The sequence below is a fragment of the Drosophila mojavensis genome, unplaced genomic scaffold (genome assembly GCF_018153725.1).
Source record: "Drosophila mojavensis isolate 15081-1352.22 unplaced genomic scaffold, ASM1815372v1 contig_74, whole genome shotgun sequence".
In the NCBI taxonomy this organism is placed as follows: domain Eukaryota; kingdom Metazoa; phylum Arthropoda; class Insecta; order Diptera; family Drosophilidae; genus Drosophila; species Drosophila mojavensis.
Genome location: NW_025318899.1, coordinates 7,182,403 through 7,202,612, shown reverse-complemented (window position 1 = coordinate 7,202,612; position 20,210 = coordinate 7,182,403). Strand labels below are relative to the sequence as shown.

General features: G+C 43.2%; 2 protein-coding genes across 6 annotated transcripts in view; both read right to left on the bottom strand.

Moving 5' to 3' along the window:
- LOC6581682 (FH1/FH2 domain-containing protein 3) overlaps positions 1-17,034 on the bottom strand; it is a 45,678-nt gene extending 28,644 nt beyond the window's left edge. For 3 of the 5 annotated variants that reach the window (XR_006357726.1, XM_044010385.1, XM_044010386.1), the window contains exons 1-4: positions 16,872-17,032; positions 10,453-10,506; positions 6,885-10,369; positions 6,690-6,768 (exon numbers count right to left, since the gene is read on the bottom strand). Coding sequence is in view for 4 of the 5 variants with exons in the window: in XM_044010385.1 (XP_043866320.1) it covers positions 6,690-6,768; positions 6,885-10,369; positions 10,453-10,506; positions 16,872-16,892 (3,639 nt within the window). In the remaining variant the exon portion in view is untranslated. Of the gene's footprint in view, positions 1-6,689; positions 6,769-6,884; positions 10,370-10,452; positions 10,507-16,871 lie in introns of all 5 variants that reach the window. The other 2 variants (XM_044010388.1, XM_044010387.1) reach the window with 1 other exon arrangement.
- LOC6581680 lies at positions 13,587-15,386 on the bottom strand. Its single transcript, XM_002007366.4, has one exon. The coding sequence runs from the start codon at positions 15,235-15,237 to the stop codon at positions 14,164-14,166; it is 1,074 nt and encodes a 357-aa protein (XP_002007402.2). The 5' UTR covers positions 15,238-15,386; the 3' UTR covers positions 13,587-14,163.
- Positions 17,035-20,210: the final 3,176 nt, after the last annotated feature.

Sequence of the window (20,210 nt, the reverse complement as noted above, 5' to 3'; positions counted from 1 at the left end):
AGCTTCGTTGATTGGCCGAAACCAATTTCAGTTTTGTTTCAGCTTTAAGGCAGATGAGTAAGGCCCGTGTTCCTAAGTTTTCGATATCTATCGATTTGGAGCCGAACGAACAACTTCGTTTGACTTAATTGTTTTTACGGTCACTTTTCTTGCCATAAACTTTTTTATTGACCGCACAATCAAACTGCTTTGCGTTTTATGTTGTCTTTTCCACAGTTTCAAACTGCAACAACAACGTAGCATAATCAACTTTTATTACAAGTATTGAAGAAGGCATTTTTACAGGCGATAAAAATCACAGAAATTTGTTGAAGTTTACTGATAAGCCATGAAAGCCAACAAATGTCGAATTATCACTTCATTAGCCAAAGCTAAGACGTTCTAAGAAAGAGAGAGAAAGAGGGAGCCCCTCAAATGTCTGGGCTGGGTGCTAAGAAGTCTTGATGATATATAATTAACAGCATTAGGAACTAGAAATCCAAGCAGCAGCCATAAATATTTTAGAAAGGCAAAAACAAGATGCTAAAACATTTGATGGATTCTATTTATGGGTTAATAAGATAAGCATAAAGTAGAAGTAAGAGTTACTAAAATGAGGAGTATATTATAGGAATATATATATGTAAATATTTTATATGTATTGAATATAATATATGTATTTGATACAAATATATATCATTATATCTATCTATATAGTACATCTTTGACATGAACACATTAAATTTATCTATATATGTCACAAAACTCATTATATCTAATTAGTAAAAATATCTTTTATCTACAATACAATTCTTGTACGTTCTTTTTCGATTTCCGATACTTAATGTCATTTTGGAAACTAGAATTTTGGCTTAGGGCAGCAGAGAGAATCAAGAACGATTCTTAACATTGACAAATTACAAGACACAAATATTCTAAGTACTCGCCGCCGCCGCCCAGCGGGCACTTGACCCACATTTTGAAGAAGAAGAAGAAGCATAAGGTACGCAAATGAGCTCGAAACAACAAGAAAAAATATATATGAATAATAGAGATGGAGCAACATATGAATAATCGTTAAGTACATATATAGAAATATATACATAAGCTATAAGTGGAAATACTTAAGTTTTTTTCAATGTTAAAGAACTAGAAAATTTCTTGAGACGATCTATGTCAAACGAAAGTAAGAAGAAAGAAAATTGCATGCAGTGGTGGAAAAATCAATAAACAGTAGAAAAACCTTCGTGCTAATAGGTTATTTATTTTTATTTCTATTTTCACTGTAGCGAATACCCGACATGGATATACCACATGGAAAGATATGGCCTATGATATGGCTCTGCTGCTTTAGTGGTGGCGTGCAACAAGCAACAACTGACCTCAATACCATTTAGCAGGGTGTTCAAGCTGTGAACGCAAGGCAGCAACTATTGCGAAGGGGCGTGGCATATATACAGCCACACACTAACACTTTCATTATTAGCACACATACTATATATGATATATAATGGCTTAATATATATACATTTATATATATAATATGTGAAGAAAGAAATGCAAAAAGCAAATTACACGCTAATGCGCTTTTGCAAGCGCCTTCATTGTTGGCTAATGAGCCGAAAAAGAGAAAAACAAATGAAGTTTGGCTATTTCGCATAGATTAAACTTATGTAAGCTACTAACGATTTCCCACGCACAATTGAAAAGGGCCGAAAATCGGCTTACAAATTGGAAAAAACAACAAAAAATATACACGAAAAACCAACAACAACTCTGCGAGCCATAAAGTTCGTCATTCAAGTTAATTTGACATGGGGTTCGAGAACCGGAGTTACGAGATTAGAACGCGTCTCACCTTGACTTTGTCTATAGAACAACAACAACAACTGTAGCCTAAGTAAGAAACCCAGTTGAAAGATAAGCGCAGCACAGATAACGTTCAAAACTAACCAAACAAACAAACAAACAGAAAAGAAAAAGAAGAGAAACGAAAATGTGCTTCAAATACAGTAGAGCGCAATAATAATGCACACTGCGAATTCTACTTGCTTCGCACTCTGCTCCTCTCCCTCTCCCACTCTTACACTCGGCTTGCCGTAGTTAGTGTAAGCCAAGTGCTCTTCACTGTTCCTTAGTTCAATGCAACCCCGCTCTCCACCACACGCTCCTCTCTCTATCACTCTTGCGCTCTCTGTCCTTCTTTCACCTCGCCGCTCTTTGCACAATTAAAAAAATTGGATTAGCGCTGCTGAAGCACAGCAAAGCAAAAGAAAATAAAAATAAAATAAAAGTAAAAAGTAAAAAAAAAAAAAAATAAGAAGAGTTTGCTTTTGCCTTTGCGGCTGCAGCTAAAGCTGAAGTGTTTCGCCGTTGGCACGTCAGCAGCGCAGTCGGCGTCGCGACGAACGCCTGGGCAGAGATTACGCTGACAGATAATTAAAATTGTAACTACGTTTTGGGTGCAGTGCCTGCTAGAAGTATGTGCATGCGAAAGCTTGGCAAATCTTTGTTAAATGTCTTTCTTTTGAAAGATTTCCCATTTCGAAGCTTTATTCAACTGCCATGTCGCCTTCCCTCTCCCACTCAATAAATTTTCGCACTTTATTATTGTCGCCATAAAAGAAAAGACAAAAATTATGAGAGAAAGATTTCACTTGTCTCAAATGCCATCAAATTAGTTTTTGTTGCACTTACAGCTTTGCTCTGCACGCATACTAACTTAACGGACTGTTAAATTATTGCTGTCTCTCTCTACCACTCTCCTCGCTCGCCGTCTCTTTATAACTAAATAGAAGCACTTTTTTTTTTAGTGGCACTCACTATGTACGTACTTAGCGCTGAAATGGGGTTTATGCCCTTGTGCCCCCGCCCCTTGCTTCACACTGTTTCGCTTTGCCGTCGACTCTCTTCAGCAAATTCAGTTTGTTGTTTTATTTTGCTTGCCATTATAAATTCCACAACATTATTTGCATATTAAAGTAAGTGCTGGAGCTCGTGTGTGCAGCTGGCAGAAGATTTGGCTTAAGAGAGCAGCGCCTGGATAGAATAGGGGGAAGAGAGCGGAAGTTCCCTGTGTAGCACAGTTGGTCATGTGCCTGATAATGCAATTATGTCTAATTGAAAGTCAGTGGAATTTGGAACAGTGCTTGCTCTTGTTTAGGTACTTCGGTAATTTGCTGGCAAATACATACATCCATATCTAATTTACTCTTTGTAGGTTACGAGGCGACGCTTTTGCTGCAGTTCCCAGCTCTACTCAGTCCATTTAGGAGCTGCAAAACTTTCGCGTTGTCTAGCAAATTGCCAACACGTTAGAGTGGGAGAGAGAGAGCGAGATGCTAATAGAGGGCGGGGAGACGGTGCTCGATCGAACTGTTCCCCTAGGCAAACGGCAATTTCGTTAATGGGTGAAAATAAATAATATTTCTGTGCTCGTAATATGCCAAATCAAGATTTGCTTCCTTGTACGAGGCTCATAGCCAATGCAGTTGCTGATGGTGCTGCTTTTTTTTTCTCTTCTTCTTCTTCATCTTCCAGTCACAACACGAAACGAAACAGCAGGAAACGCAGACAGAGTGGCCCATCCAAGTCTTATATCGAGATTTATTTGCACAATTCCGGTTTTGGGATTTTCGTTTGGCTTTTTATTTCAATTTTTAACATTTGCTCTATGTCTCCTACGAAAGAACGAGCTCATCGCTAAGGAGCAAGCGAAAAAGAGACAGCAAGCGAGAGGGAGAAAGAGAGAGACTTGCAGGAGTGCTGCATATGATAACAAGGCGAAACAGTTGACAAAGAGGAAGTGCAGACAAAACAACCAAATCGATGACAGCTGTTTGTTGTTGCATTGCCTCTTCTCCTCAGTTATTTCCCATTATTTTGTTGTTTTTGCTTTTCATGCAGAAACACTGACACTGAAACCTTAAGAGGCGCCCACATCGAGCCATCCATGAAGACTTTAAAGTTTTAAGCACTTCATTTAACTCGTTGTCCATTGACACTGACACAGTGACACGCAAAAAATCAATATTGAAAATAAATTGCAATTAAACAAATTCATTTGGCTGCTAATGTTGTCTATTTAACGCCATTTGACGAAATAAATATTTGTATATATTTCGATTTATTTTTCTTTTCGTTTTATTTTTTCTTCACGCAAATAATTACCAATTTGCTTAGCCACTAATGCAGTTTAAATACTTAATAAACGCTGTTGCCAATGGTAGCAACAACAATAAATATACACAAACAAACACACGCGTTAAGACGAACACACAGACGAGAGCGCGACGCGCGCAGCTGAGCGGCAGCTGGAATATCCGTTAGACTGTTATACACGACTTCAACTCTCTCCGAAACACACGTCCACACATAAGCGCGTTCGGCTAGCAACTGAAAGCCACAAATATTGTCGTGCGGCTTGTGGGCCCCACGAAGCGCCAAAATCGTCAAAGCAACAATACACCACGGCGGCAAAGAAGAAGACGTCGGCGCAGCGACAAATGTGCAAGAGGCACAAGTGAGAAGCGAGCAAACGTAACGTAATGTAACGTAACGTAATGCGTAGCCACCTTGGCTAGCCAAAAGGTAGATGACGCCAGCGCTAACGTGACGTTAGGCTGCTTGAGGCAGGTTGGAACGCTGTGGTGAGATTTGCAGGCTGTTTGTCTCTCAGCGATGCGTGTTTAGTGGCCAGGTGAGTTTGCGTTCGCTGCACCTTCTGCAAGACTCTATTCTTGTTCTTTCTGTTGTTGTTCTTGTTGTTGCTCTTTTTTAATTGAACGTGCATTGAGACTGCAGCTGATAGGCGAACCCGCACTCGCATTCGCACTCGCACTGGCAGCTGAGCTATAAATAGCTGCGCCTCGGAGCTTTGGAGGCGCGTGTGCCACAATTTAGTTTTATCGTTGATTGAGCGTTAGCCTATCATTAGCTGGACATTTTGCTCTTTAAATTGTGTGCGCTTATGTGTGTGTGAGTGTGTCTGTATGAGAGTGAAGTGTTTGAATTGGCAATTGAGTTTTACATTACAAGGGTGGCTGCTTGCATGCTTATGGTGTGGATTAAGTGATGTGATTTTAGAAGAGAGCAGAGGGAAATGTTGAGAGGAATATGATATGCAATAAAGCGAAATAAAAAAGAAGTAATGTACATATGTATACGTACATGTATGTTAAGCTTAATTGTTATAGACTCTTTAAAAGCCTTAATCAAATATTTATTTATTATTAACTGCTGCATTTTTATAAGAGAGCAAAGGAAAGTGAAGAGAGGAAGCAGTATAAAATATGCATATGCATATGTATGCAGCTTAAATTTATATTTGACTGACTTAAGTGTATGACAAAAATTCAATTTTCAGAAATTCCCTTGACGTCTTATCGGACAAATTTTTAAACAGTTGTTTACTCAAATGGGAAATATTTATCATAAATGAAGATATGCAATTGTACAAGTAAGTCTTTTTTCTCTGGCGTTGGGAAATAAATAAATAGCCTTGAGCCGCAGTACAGAAAGAAGTTCAGGCCGTGTGACTCATCTAGCTAGTGTGAGCGAGATAGACAACTACGACTGTTGATGTCATTGAAAGAGACAATTGCGTATTTACACACGAACTTTTGTTGTTTAGCTTTTGCAAATGGCAGCTGTGCGAGCTGAAACAAAATGTCTTTTATAATGTAATTTGGGTATTTGTTTTCACGCATCAATGCCAGCTATCTATTTTTATGGCCGAAATGATTTCACTGACTCAATCAGTGGAGAGGCGACGATTCTGTGAGTTGAATGCACTTTCAGTTTTATTCATTCTTTTTTTTATGGTCAAGACAATTGCGCAAGAGCGTAAACAAAATAAATATTTGCAATCATTATGAGTTTTTTTTTTCGTTTTCTTTTGTTTCGTGCCAAGGCAAAGTTAATGAAGTCGCCGACGAAGCCGACGCCGCCGCTGCCGGCGCTAACCTTTGTCGGCTTTACAGTTAAAGCTCAGCTCGTTGCTCTCTGCGCTCTGTGATTACATGCTAATTGCCTTCTGACCCATTTCGCCGAAAAAAAGAGTTCGTAACTGGAGCAGAAGCAAGAATTCTGTAACCGAATTCGACTTCAACTTCCAGTTCGACTTCAAGTTCGAGCTGCTGCCTGCCCGCCCGCCTGCATGTAATTAAGATAACGTTTTCGACTCTTCCGCATTTCGTGTACTGCGCTTTGTGACTCACGGAGTGAGGGCCACACTTGAGACTTGGCAGCTCGTCGAAGATGCAGGAGATAAGGAATTGGGTGTGCCCTTTGGCATATCCCACTTACAGATCGCAGATCGCTTACGCTGTGTAACACATTCGCAAATGGTATGGCATAGCTCACCTGGCGTACCTGGCATACAGTTGGGTTCTTCGTCATATTTGAGAGATTTATAAATAAATTTAGAATATATACTTGACATTAGTCACAAAATGAAAACGGACGCTAGATGTGACAAAATTTCTTTGTCTCAAATTCCTTGGCATAGCCAAGAGACTCCCGCCACTAGTTAGTACATTGCTTTGGTAAATAAACACACGCGTGGGCGTCTCTGGCGACGCGCAGTCGATAACGTAACGAGCCGGGCAGGTTGCCAAAATCAAAATTGTTGCAATATGTCGAGGGTGTGTAAAAGAAAAAGAGCTGTGGAAAGGGTGGGGGAGTGAGGAGGAGATAGACATGCCACTTACCCTGCGCTGCTGCGGTTGCTGCTTCTGCTGCTCGTAAAAGTTGCTGCTGCTGCTGCCGTTCCCTAGCCATTCCACATCGCTACAAGATCAAATGAGAGAGAGAGGGAACGTAATCAACCACATGTTGAACGAAATTCACCACACAACAAACAAAAGCCAGCGCTCTCGCGCTCTCTTCGTGCTCATCGTACTCACCGCTGCATGCGCTGTATAACCGGCAACTGTGCGGTGCTGTCGTGAATGCGCACTTGATCCGGCGTTATCTCTTCCAGCAGAAACATATTTTTGCTCGCCAGCGGCAGCGCTGTCGCATCGCTCTCAGCTGCGCCGCCACCGCTGTAGAAGAGCGGACTGAGCGGCCGGCATGCGCCACCCAAAAGCTCGTCAATGTTTTGATGACGCGAAATGAAAAGCTTATCGCCCACACGGCACGTGGGCGGCGTATAAGAGTAACGCGGCGGCGGTGTTGGCGGCATTGGCGGCGACTGCGACGTCGACTGCAACTGCAACGGCGGCGCTGCCATTTGAACTTTTGACATTGGAATGTTATCGTAAGGTGACGTGCAAAGCTTTCGCTGATCAATCTGCTCGATTTGCTCTGCCGGCAGCGGACTGGCGCATTGGCCTAACGGATTTGGGCGCACCGAGTAGGCAAAGTCGAAGGAGGTGCTCATCTCACAGGGCTGACTAAGCACCTGTGCGTCGACCTGGTCGCCACTTGTTGCCTGTGGTTGCTCCGGCTGCTCTGGCTGCTCCTCCTCCAACCACCAGGCTCGCTCGCCTGAATCCCAGGGCTTGATGATGCGCGGCGGCGGTGTCGGCGGCGGCGTTGGCAGTTTCACTGACGGCGGCTGCAGCTGCGGTTGCGGTTGTGGCTCCACCTGTTCCTGTTCCTGCCACCAGGCGCGCTCCCCGGACTCCACGCGCTGCACATTGAAGAGCTTCTTGGCGGGTCCCGCTTGCCACCAGGAAGGTGACTTTGCTGCGGATGATTGGCTGCTCTTGTTGCTGCTGCTGTTGCCGCTGCTGCTGGGCAGTTTCAAGGTCACCTCCACATTGTTGCAGTCCTCGTGGTAGCCATTCGACGTGGGCTCCTGCGGCTCCTGCGGCTGCTGCTGCTCCTCGTCTAGCCACCAGGCATCCTGCTCGGGTGAGATGCGACTGCGCGGCATGCGCTTCACTTGCTCCTCCTGCTCAAACTCCTCCACTCTCGACTCCTGCTCCTCCTCCCGCTCTCGTTCGTGTTCGTCTTTGCTGCTGCTCCATCTGTAAGCAGATTCTCCCTGCGAGATGGTCGCCACACTCGCATCCTGCTCATCATCCAGCGCATTCAGCGTGGTCTCCGCCAGCGTATCATCCTCATCGGGACGCAGCCACCAGGCGTGATCCTCGCCCGAATCGATGTGCCTCAGCCTGTAGGGCATTTCGCTGCGATTGTTGTTGTCCAAGGCGGACGCCGTATTGATCTGTAAGCTCGTATCCTGCCACCAACTGGGCTCCTCCGTATCCTCCTGCTGCGCCTCGCTGGTCAGGCTCTCCTGCCTCGTGGTCGTTTGATTGGGACTTGTCGTAGGATTCGTCGTTGTCGTCGTCGACGTGGCTGGCGTCGTCGTTGTCGTTGTCGTTGTCGCTGGTTCGTTCGTTTGCGTGTCTAGCAAGAGACTGGCCAAAGCTGGTTGGGATTCCGCTTCGCTGCCAGCGCTCTCGGAGCTTTCGAGGAAGATCGGCTCACTATTTGCGTCGTGCTGACGAGTGGCCAAAAAATTCGATACCTTCGACAGCTTCTGCAGACGCGACTGCGACCGATCCGCACCCACTGACACCCCCACGGCCACCTCCACCCCCACGGCCCCCTCTTCGGGTGAGTCAAGCGACGACTTGTTGCTATTTTGGTTGCCCAATGCCAATTCGACGCTCTCGCTCTCTGCCTCTCTCTGGTTCTGGCTCTGGCTCTCGCTCTCTGGCGTCGGCTGCTCCTCTCTCTGCATTGCCTTTGCCTTTGCCTTCTCTTTCACTTTGTTTTGGCTGCCATTCGCTGGCGACTTCTTCTTGCCCTGTTTCTTGGTTGTCTTCGCCCGCTGTTCGCTATCGGAGGAGGAGCAGGCGGAGGTAGTCGAACAGCTGACGCTGCTCTCCTTGCTGCCACTGTATCCATTGGCATTGCATTTGCTGCTCTCCTTGCTCTCACTGCTGCCATTGCTTCCATTGCTCCCATTGCTTCGGTTGCTCCTATTGCTGCCATTGCATAGGCTGCTCTCCTTGCTCCCGTTGCTCTCACTGCTCTCCTTGCTCCCGTTGCACGACTTGTGCGCCTTGAGCTGTCGAGCCGCTGTCTTGCCATTGGCCAGCTTGGCCGGCTTGGAGGCAGCACAGTCGGATCCTGCGCTGGGTGAGCGTTCCAGGACCGCCTCCTCCGACTCGCCGCCGCTACTGGGCGTCCGGGACTGCCTGGGCCTGTCCGTGGGACCCACATTCAGGGAGCTCTTGCGGAAGTCCTTGTTGGGCCAGGGCCACTTGGCCAAGGAGCTGCCCGAGCTGCTGCTGCCGTTGCAGCTCTTGGTGGGTGACTCCGCCTTGGCGGGCACCGCCGGCGGCTTATTCACCAGATTCTCCACTGAGGATTGCCGTGAGTTCAGGCGAACTGCCTTAGGCGGCGATAGCTTGGACTTGCTTGAGGACTTGCTGCTAGCCAGGCTCACGGCTCCGTTGCTCTTGCTCTCCACGCTGGGGGAGCTGGACTTGGGGGAGCTGCTGGCTTGGGGACTGGCGCTGTAGCGCAGACTGCTAATGCGATCCCTGTGCGTGCTGTAGTTGGAGCTGATGGAGCTGCTGCCGCCGGCGCTGTAGCGCAGATAGCGTGTGGAGTCGTCCAGCCGATCCGACTGAATCTCCTTCTCCAGCGTTTGACGCTTCCTTGTGGATCGCTGAATGGTCTTCTCGATGGTCTTGGCTATGTCGATGCGTCGTGTGCGTTGTACGGTGGTGCTGCCTGGCGGTGTGGGCGAGGTGGCTCTGGTCACCACCAGCACAGAGACGAAGGTCTCTTCTGGCTCTTCCGCCTCCTGCTGCTCCTGTTCCTCCTTCTGCTGCTCTTTCGGCTGCCCCTCATTGGTGTTCAGCTCATCTTCTATTTCCTTCACATTTTCCGCCTTTGGCTGCTGCTGCTGCTGCTCCTCCACCTCCTTCTCCCTGCTCGCCTTGCGACTGGCGGTCCTCGCATGGAAGTCACTCGTGGTCAAATAGGAGATGGACTTGTCCAGCGCTCCATTCAGTCTCGTTCCACTCGGCGCATAGCGACTGTTGTAGCCATTCCTCGAGACGCTGCTCCGATAACCAGCTCCGCTTAGCTGTGGACTGGGATCTCGCGACTTGGACGTCGCTCGATTCGTGTGCTCCAGCGCCACAGGACTGGGATCCCGCGAGCGTCCATACTTGCTCAGCTTTGTGCTGGCTCCCGTGTACCGCTTGATGGGACTGCTGCGATCGCTGCTGGCGACTTCTGGCTTGCTGGGCTCCGTCTTGGCATAGCGACTCACGTAGCTGGTGACGGGCGTCGGGGCAGGAGGATCACGCTTGATGCGATATGTGCCGCCAGAGAACGACGGTCTGTAGGAGCTGGGCGTGGCCAGCGAACTGTAGCGCGATGTGGCACCCCCGCCCAAATCGGATCCCAGCGTATACTGCGAAATGGAAAGGAGAATTAGTTGGCTTGCCGAGAGAGAGAGAGAGAGAGAGAGAGAGAGAGAGAGAGTTTCGAACTTACTGCTGAGCTGGTCGGCTTGTATGAAGAACTGCCCAAGTTCGATTTCCAGGGCGCCTGTAATATATAGAGGAAATGATTGTATTAGAAATTTGGATATAGATGAATGTCGTATGGTAGTAAATAACGGCTCGAGATATATGAGTGAGTTAGCTTTTTAGTGACAGTGAGAAAGAGAGGCAGGTGAAGAAAGAGAGAAAGGGAGAGAAAAAAGGAAAAACATAAACGAAATTTAATGTAATTCCTAATGATATCTTGTATAGGTTGAGGCTTCATATATCATAGATGTAGAGACTTTCTAGCTTTCCACCATTTTCGAACTCCTTAGTTCCCATTTAAACCCATACTTCATCTAAGATATCATCCCACTCACTCAAAACGAAGTTGCTATAAATTTCCTATAATATTTACTCCACAGATCATTTCACTGCAACGAAAATACAAAGAGCAGAAAATCGAGCTGCAGCTCAGTTTGATTGATAGGCGCACTCAGATTTTCCACATGGAAGGCAATCGCTGCAAACTCGAGATGCGTTCGACAATTATTCGCCAGCTCATTTCATTATCTGCAACGGACTCTGACAGAGGGCGGCAGGCATCCCAGACACATCAACGCCATCAACTGGCCCCAGTCCCCCTCGATAGGGCAGAGCGGCGTTCCCCCATATGGCTTTTGGCTTGCTTTGAACTCGTTCGCATTTTCTTTTCAATTTCAATTTCAATTAAATGGCGCTGCGGCACGCATTTTATTCTATTTTCTCATTTCATTTCAATAAATTTCGACGTGTAAACAGATTCGTTTATCGAAATTTCAACATCTACGTGCATTAGAAAAACCCTTGCCTTTTACCCTCTCCCTCACTCTTTCTCTCTCTATATATCTCTCTCTCTCTCTTTGTCTCTTTGCATATCTCTTTCGATCTGGCAGACAGCGAATTCATATTGCGAAATCCATGTCAGCTTTTTATAGAAATTTGGCAAGCGAATCCCCAATTAATATTAATAGTACTTAGGTTCTAGATATGCCTGAGCTATTAAATGTCGAGGAATGTCGAGGGGAAAATGCTCGAATGAAAATTCCAAATTGGAAATCTGAGGGCAAATGAAGTCGCAGTTAAAGTGGCCATAAAAATCAACGATTTACCTGAATGCCACAGCGAATGCTCGACTCTGAATCGTGCATGAAATTCCAGTCTAGATGACTATTGGAATACCCCTACTCTAGTTCTACCTTACCCTCGCCCCTTTGCCTCCTCCTCTGTTAGAGCTCTGCTATGCCTCTGTTACCTCTCGCCCTCGCTCGACTGGCGCTTACGTTGTCCCTTTGCTATCCCGCTGTTACGGCTCCCGCTCTACCTGGCGCTAGGCTCTGCCTCTGTTACCCCTCTGTTGCCCCTCTGTTAGCTCCCCTTTGAGCGCTGGGCTGGCGCCTGCGTTGCCTACACAAATGACATGTGCCATAAAAAGTGCATATTTCTCCAGTGCCTAAGTACCGCCCGCCCAGCATGAGGTGGGCGTTGAGAGCAGGGGCGTGACAGGAGGGTGGGATAGTGAGGCATTTAATTGTTTTAGCTGCTGTTGTTGTTGTTGTTGTTGCTGTTAGCGAAATGGAATGCCAAACGCAAATAGCGCAACAATGTGCAAAGTAAACGAAGAAGTGGGAGAGGAGGAAGCTGGGGAGCAGGAGGCGGTAGAGGCGGCTGATTTTTGCCATGTGGCATGCCACAAAACAGAGAGTGCTGTCTCAGCCAGTCTCTTCCACTCTAAATCGATCTCTCTCTCTCCTGCTCTCACTCTCTCCTCGTCTCACTCTCTCTCATTTGACAGCGTTATTATGCGAACTCAATTAGGCGCTGCCCAGGCAGGATATAAAACGTCGGCCCTATCTGTCAGTCGGTAATGCCCATAAAGTCGAAGAGATCGAGCAAATGTGCATTTAGCGAAATGCAACAAAATGTGGCAGCAACTGCAGCAAATGCGGCCAACGAAATCAAATTACTTGAAGGCAAAAAATAAATTGAGAAAAAAAAAACAAAAACATTCGCGTGCCATCGCAGCAGACATATGATTTATTTTCTCTTCTGTTTCTCAAAATATTTTTAGTTTTGGTGTCAAAAATTTATACATATATATACGCGCGTATCTGATAGAAATGCATAGAGCATATATATATATGTATGTATGTATGTATGTATATACGCCTCAGATATATGTATATACGCAATCTGCTTGGATGCCAGCGGCATAGAAATTTTACAAAGTGCTATAAAAGTTGAATAAACGCAATCGCGAACAAGTAATAAAGCAAAAGTGCGAGCATGTGTGATAGCCTGGGAAATACCCTGTAAACGGAAATGAATGCGAGGAATGATTGATTAAGTTGATTCTTAATATGTAGAATTATTATATATATAAAGTTATTATAGAACAAGATAGAGAGAGACAGAGAGAGGAGAGACAGAAATGGGTAAAACAGGCAGGGTCTGCTTTGAAAGAGAGAGAGGCTGCAGGGGTACAGACATAGCAATGAATAAAGAAGTAAACGATATAGAAATATGTGTAAAGGAGAAAGAGGGAAGAGAGAATGAGAGATTAATGTAGAAGAGTTAAAATAGTGAAAGACCCAGGTATGTGAATCAATTAGGAAATATCATAAATGAAATATCATCTATCTATCCCAAACCCAGATATGAAAAAAAAAAAAAATAGAAAATTGAAATAGAAACATAGAGAGAAAATAATACAGAAAACCGGTAAATAAAATTGCACTTTCAAATTGGCCTACATAAATGATTATTGTCAACATATTTTAAGCCAACAGGTACTACTCATCCCCTGTTTGAGTGTCTGCCAAATAATCGTGTCTCTAAAAAATGCTTGGTTCCCTCGATTTTTTAGGTGACATTCCTCAACAAAAATTTCTTAGGTATTTTATATAAAATAAGGGAACTTAAAAATAAATAAAAACCTAAATATTTCCAAATAAAATACCATTTTCGATAAGCTGAACTCTAATAAGCTTAGTTAAATCTATATTAGCTCTCTAAAAAATAAGTAGTAAGTAATAGTAGTGTATTATAATACATAGATGACTGTAAAATTCCTGAATAAAATCAACTTAAAGAAACGATAGACAATTATTATCTGTTTAGGGTTTATTATTTGAAAAAGTAGTTGACAAAGTTGAATTTAAAGGAAAGTTGAGATACATTTGAGAGGAGTATGAATTAAGTATCCAAAAGCGAGATAGTAGAAAAGGGATGGAGTGAAAAATAGAGTGATTGGGATCGTATAAAATATATATGTAGCAAAAGGTACCCAGAACTATACGTACATATACATGCATATATACACACACATATATATATACGTATACATACATATTCATTCAGTGAATTAAAATTAAAATTCTTCTATATTGCACTCAGTTCTTTGGATTGTTTCAGTTATCGTCAGCATTGCAGTTCGTTCAGACATATATACCGTTATCTATATGCATACACACATATATATATGGATATAGATACAATTGAAATATATATATACACATATATATATAGATGCAGTCGTGTCTAGTATATAAGTGAGCTAAGTTTAAGCGATGTCGTTGTTGTTGTTGTTCATGGTGATTGTTGTTGTTGCTGTTGTTGTTGACAAGAAACCGAATACAAGCGAACAGCAATTTGAATGTTTGCCAAATCATTGATATCAAAACTAGGCAGATTTCTCGTGTGACGACGGCTGCGACAACTTCGTTACGGATAGCTTGGGCGCCTGGGAGTTGAGCGGCATGATCAGGCCCAGGTTGCGTGTCTCCGGCACAAAGGGATCCCAGATGGGCGGCCGCGATGGATACTTGTCCATGGCATCGCGCATGCCTCGCATGCCCAGCTCCAGGGCGCAGTTGGCCGAGCTGCGGCCGGCCGGCTGCTGGGTGAACGGGCCATTGAAGTGGACGTAGATGTCGCCCTGGCTGGCCAGGTCCAGGCCATACGTGGTCAGATCCTCGCCGGTGACCATCTGGATGGCATTGGCAGTGCTGCTGCGCGAGGCACGCAAATTGGCCACGAGGCCGCCCAAGCCGAAGATGTCCGGCTGCAATGTGCGCGTCGTTCCGTTCAGCTGGCTGGCCGGTGCCGGAACCGCAGCCGGAGCGGAATCCGCCTCCTGCTGCTCCTGCTGCTGCTGCTGTTGCTGTTGCTGCTGTTGCTGCTGCCCTGTTGCCTGCCTCTGCTCGGCATCGGGCAGCAGCGCTGGCCCATTCTCCTGATACATCACATCCGAGTGCTGGCCAAAGATGTCCGTGAACGTGGGCAACGGCGGCAGCTGATTGTGCAGCTCCGGGAATAGGCGATACTCCCAGTCGTTGGGCGACACACTGACCGGCACATCATGCGTCTCGGTGGGCATATCCACATCGTCGCTCTTGCTCTCGATCTGCTCCTCCTGACTGGCCTCGCTGTCGCCGGCTGGATCCTCGTGCAGCGCTAACAACGGTTTCACCTTGCAACGGGGTCGTCGTCGTCTGGGCATATTGTGTACTAAAAACCGACTTTCAAATAGACTTGAGAAACAATTGTTAACTGTCGCCCAGCCTCCCCCCATACACATGCCTACGCCCGGGGCAGCAGATATCAGATGTATAATGTATATATATATGTATATATATATAATATATTCAGATATATGCATATGCATATATTCACACTTTGGCTTATCAATTAGGTGGCCAATGCGCCACCCACTTGCCGCAATCCACTTTCCGCTTGATGGGGCACGCGTTCGCATTTACAGCTTCCTTCGGGCCATAAAAGTCGCACTGCAGCTGGACAGTTGACGACGACTCCTCAACGCACAAACGACACGACAATAATAAAAAACGAATTTTTTTCCCTTTTTCGAGCATTTTTCGAAACGAAACTGTCTAAAAATAAACAGCCTCCAGTATTTCGACTCCGACTCGGTAAACTTGTCGGTGCCCCATCAATCGAAACACAGTTGTCGGGGCGCAATCTTTAATTGATTTATGGCTCAGGAGCTTAGCCAGCATCAAAAGGTCACATAAAGTCGTGAACAAAGACATTTAAGACTACAGAAGCTGATGCGATAATAGGAGGCTGCTTCAAATGGATTGAAAGTGTGAAAAGAGGCGCATAAACTGGAGCCATAGAAGTGGAGAGCGTGGAATACCAAGTTCTAGTAGTTGATTGTAGTGGTACATGTTTATATAGATCTAGCTATTGATACATGATTGCATATTGCATGAGATAGGGTATAGTGCTATCGATCTGTTTACTTGTTATGTATCGATTTTATCTGTGATATCAAATACAATTAGTATCGATTATTATCAGTGATGTAAAATAGAATTGTTATCGATTGTCATCTGTGATATCAAGCAGGCTTATTATTGATTTTTATATGTGATAAAAATTTTTGTCTCCAAAGCTCATTTTTCTCTCTTTCGTCCCTTGCCATAATCGCAGGCAATGGAGAAAGAGAGAGGGGATGAGAGAGAGAGAAAAAGAGAGTAAAATTCAGAATTATCCAACTCGTGTACCATATTTGAAAAAGTAAATTCATATGCTAGATAGGTCTGTAGTCTTCTCTCACCTTAGTCTCCCATAAAATGCCTTTGCTAATCTTAAACATTATGAAAATCTAACCAAATACTGTTCTAAGCAGCTGGCAGTCATTATATTATGCAATAAGTAAACACAGCAAAAATAAGATCAAATAAATACAAAAAATACCAAGTTGCTTTTAATTCTGTATTCAATAAACAATATCCAATATCTAAAATCTACACAGCTCCCTCTACAAGTCTCATCAAATCTAACAAACATCAATCATAAATCACTGGAATATCTCTAAATGATATACAATTACAATTCATGTTTTCGATACATCGAAACATTTTCAAATAATTTTCCCAAGCAATTTTCCATGATTCGTTGAGTAAAGGAAAACAGAACAGAAAATATCAATTACCAATAAAAGAAAAAAAAAAAAAAAAAACAGCTATGCAAAAAGTTGTGCGGGCTGGGGGGAGAGGGAATTGTTTATCATGGAACTGGGCCATTAACACGCCCCAACGCAAAGCAGCAACAACAACTAAAGGCAACAACAACAAAAGTTGGCGAAAACAAAAGTTGCCCAAAGGAAAAACTAAATTTTTGTTGCGGATACAATTAGGCGAGTGTTTGGCCATACGTATACGTAATATGCCAGCAAATGTGTGTGTGTGTGTGTGTGGGAGTGTTGGTGTGAGTGTGTGGGTGTGCTGGTGTGTGCGACGCAAAAACTAGATACTAAATACATGAGCTGCTGCAACAATTAGAAACAAACAAAATTGCAAAGCAACAGATACAGATGCAGATACACAGATACAGATACACAGATACAGATACAAATTGACTTACATAACTGCGATAGGATGACATGCTGATTACGTTATTTTGGCATCTGCCGCTGCTGGCAGCAATTGCGTTTGCTTTTCAATTCCTTCGATTCTTTTTTATTCAACGTTTCGTTTTCTCTGCCTTTGTTTATTCAGCGATTCATGACATTTAACACAGCTCGATAGATTTGCATAGATATTTGTATCTATACATATATATTTATATATATTTTCTTTTTGTTTGATTGTGCACACTTACACTCACTCACACACACACACAGGCGCGCGCGCGATAAATTAACTGCCGTTTGACAATTAGTGCTGGCCTCGCAATTGCCAGAGATGCAAAATAAACTCGATCAATTTACTGCGGGCTAAGCATTGTGTCGGCTGCATTTTCGCAGGCACTGTGAGCAAGCGTATTACACTTTACATAATCCGCCGGCACGCAGCAGCATCGGTGGCAGCTAAAGGAGAGCGTGTGGCAGCCATGCCCTAGGAGCAGCATTGACTGCAGCCGGCAGAGGCAGTGGCAGGAGGCAGAGACGTCAGCTGAGGCAGCGGCGCAACACGGCGAAATGCAACGCACGTCACGGGCTCGTTTTATTTATGCGCTGATATATATTCTGTGGCGCGGAGTCGCTTCGATTTCCCTTTCTTTTTTTTTTTTTTTAATACAAATTTAACTTTTTTGTTTTGTGTTTTTTTTTTTTCTCTCGATTATTTTTAAATTTAGCAAAAAACGCAGCACAGAAATTGTCGCGCGTTTGCGTTAAATTCGTGTGCGACTCGGCGCGTTGTCAAAGGAAAACTGTTGTGGAAAATCTTGCGCTGAGATTTTTAGCCCGACAACAAAAATTTCTGTGTGTTTTTCTTCTTTTGTGTTTGAGTTGTGCGTGTGTGTATTTTGGTATCGAGAGATCGCCCATTGCCCTCTCGCGCTCAGGCAGTCCTCTCTCCCTCTCTCTCTCTCTCTCTCTCTGTCTCTCTCTTAGTTGCGTTTGTAAATTGCAATAATGAAACAAATAAATACAAATTTCAGTGGTTGTTGTTGTTGCTGTTGTTGTTGTATATAGCCACGCGTAGATCTGGCAAAAAAAAAAAATTCACAAAATTCGTACGTAATGAGGTTCGTCTTTCGACATCTGTTAGAGTTTATTTAGTTGCAAACGATTTCTGAAATCGAATTGAAAGTACAAATTTTGCCTTAATTTTCGATTCTGATTAGCATCGAAATATGCCTTAAAATAGAATAAAATAAATATTTTGGGCTTTAATAAATTTTATTCTAAATATGATTTTGGGTATATTTAAAATTGTGAGTAATCATATGAGTGGGCGAGAGTGAATAAGAAATACATATATATATATATATATATATATATATATATATATATATATATATATATATATATATATATATATATATATATATATTTATATTTAAATATGTATATATTACATATTTATATTTATTTATATATTACATATTTATATTTATTTATATATAGAGAGAGCATGAGGCACAATAATTTACTGGAAGATCTTGATTAGATATATGATATTTGTTTATATGTTTATGCCATCGCATTTGGCCTCGTTAATATAGGTTGTATTCGGGATTTAAGCAGGGAAACTTTTGAACTATGAACAAAAATCTTAATCATAAGAAATAATAGAAAAATTCATGTTTATTTTTGGGATATTAATTTGAGCCGAATTAAGATCCCGACTATGATATAATCTATATACTTTATTTTAACAGAATTTTTTGCTACTTCGTCAGATGCCTCAACTTTTTGTATTGTCAGGCTACAGACAAAACATTTGAGGCTTGTTTATTCAGTTATAATTCAGTACTTAATTTTAAAAAAAAAAAAATCAGGTCCTTCCTTAAAAGCTGCATTAATACTAAGTATTCAAGCTCTAAAAGTAGCCTGAAATTAGATAAATTCTAAGAGTATTCAGTATTAATTCAGTATTTAATTTAAATAAATGTCAAGTTCTTCTTTTATTTAATTAGTTCAACCAAGCCAAAGACCCCAGCAGCTGACGCTGTAGCTCTACTTAGTATTTATTTTAATTATAGTTAATAATTATAGAAAAAATAAAAAGTAAAAAAATCTTAATCATTAACTATTTCCCTTAGTTAGCTTTCAGTTAAACTATATTGTCTAAGGCTCTAAGGCATCAGGCGACTAAGATTTGATCTGTAACGAGGCAAATAATATATATATTTTATTTATAATATAATTACTGCCAAGTGTTATCAATATAGGTGATAAACTAAACCCATTAAGTATTAGATAGAACTGTAACTTAAGCCGCCTTTGACCAACTGCCTGAAACTAAAGCTCAATTCAAGCTATTGCAATACCAGACTTATAGACTTTCTCCGAGTATGCTGCTGCTAATTACACAGTCTCTCTATATACATTAGTTCTCATAAGTCAGTTCTATGCTCCTACAATTCCCATTATAAACTCTTGCCTCCATCAACAACTCTGCTTCATAAGCGCATACTTGCTCGTATATTTGGTATGTGTGTATATATGTGTTTGTAGATCTGCCTATCCACTCACAGCGCCCTCCCCCTCTAGAGCAAGTGTCATTAATTTATTACACATATTTGCTGTGAATATACACGTATGTATATCGTATGTATATCGTGCATATGATATGAGCAACAAGTACATACGGACAGACATCCATGCATATACTAGAATCGCATCTCTCTGCACTGATATTTTGTTCTTCATTTAAAAATAACGAACTGTGTGCCACTTTTGCCGGCCACACACACACACACACACACATACGCATAGAGACAGAGATATATATTGAATGGGGCACCGGAAGCATGCGGCTAGCTGAGATGACGTCCATTCAAAAATTTAGCTATTCGGTATATCTGAAACAAAAGATTGCCGTTTGGCCTGCACATGGCGAACGGCTCGAACGTGCGAGTATTTGGCTTTTTGTTATATACATATTAAATATATATATTTTAGTGGGCATTTAAATACTAAATATCTAAATATGTGCCAAAAACGAGTGTAAGCAAATGCTGCCCGGCCTGCACATAAATCAGAGAACGCCGCGACAAAGACGCCAAATTGCCTGAGAAAAGTCGAAGAAGAGTTGAGCTGAGGCAGCGTCAGGCCCAGCGGCCATCAATAGCTAATAGCCAGCCAGTGGAAAGGGTAGCCAGTAAATGGGCTGGGGGCGGGGCAAAGTGGCTCGACACTTTGATGAAAGACATGCAGTGGTTGCAATGGATGCTGACGCCGGGGCTGCGGAAACTTAACCTAATCTGACCGACAGATACAAATAGCTTTCAGCGCTGCAGTCAACAGAAAAA

What these genes read in the sequence shown, in the direction of transcription:
- LOC6581680 (XM_002007366.4), bottom strand. Translation starts at nt 15,237, where the DNA reads ATGCGAACGCGTGCCCCATCAAGCGGAAAGTGGATTGCGGCAAGTGGG.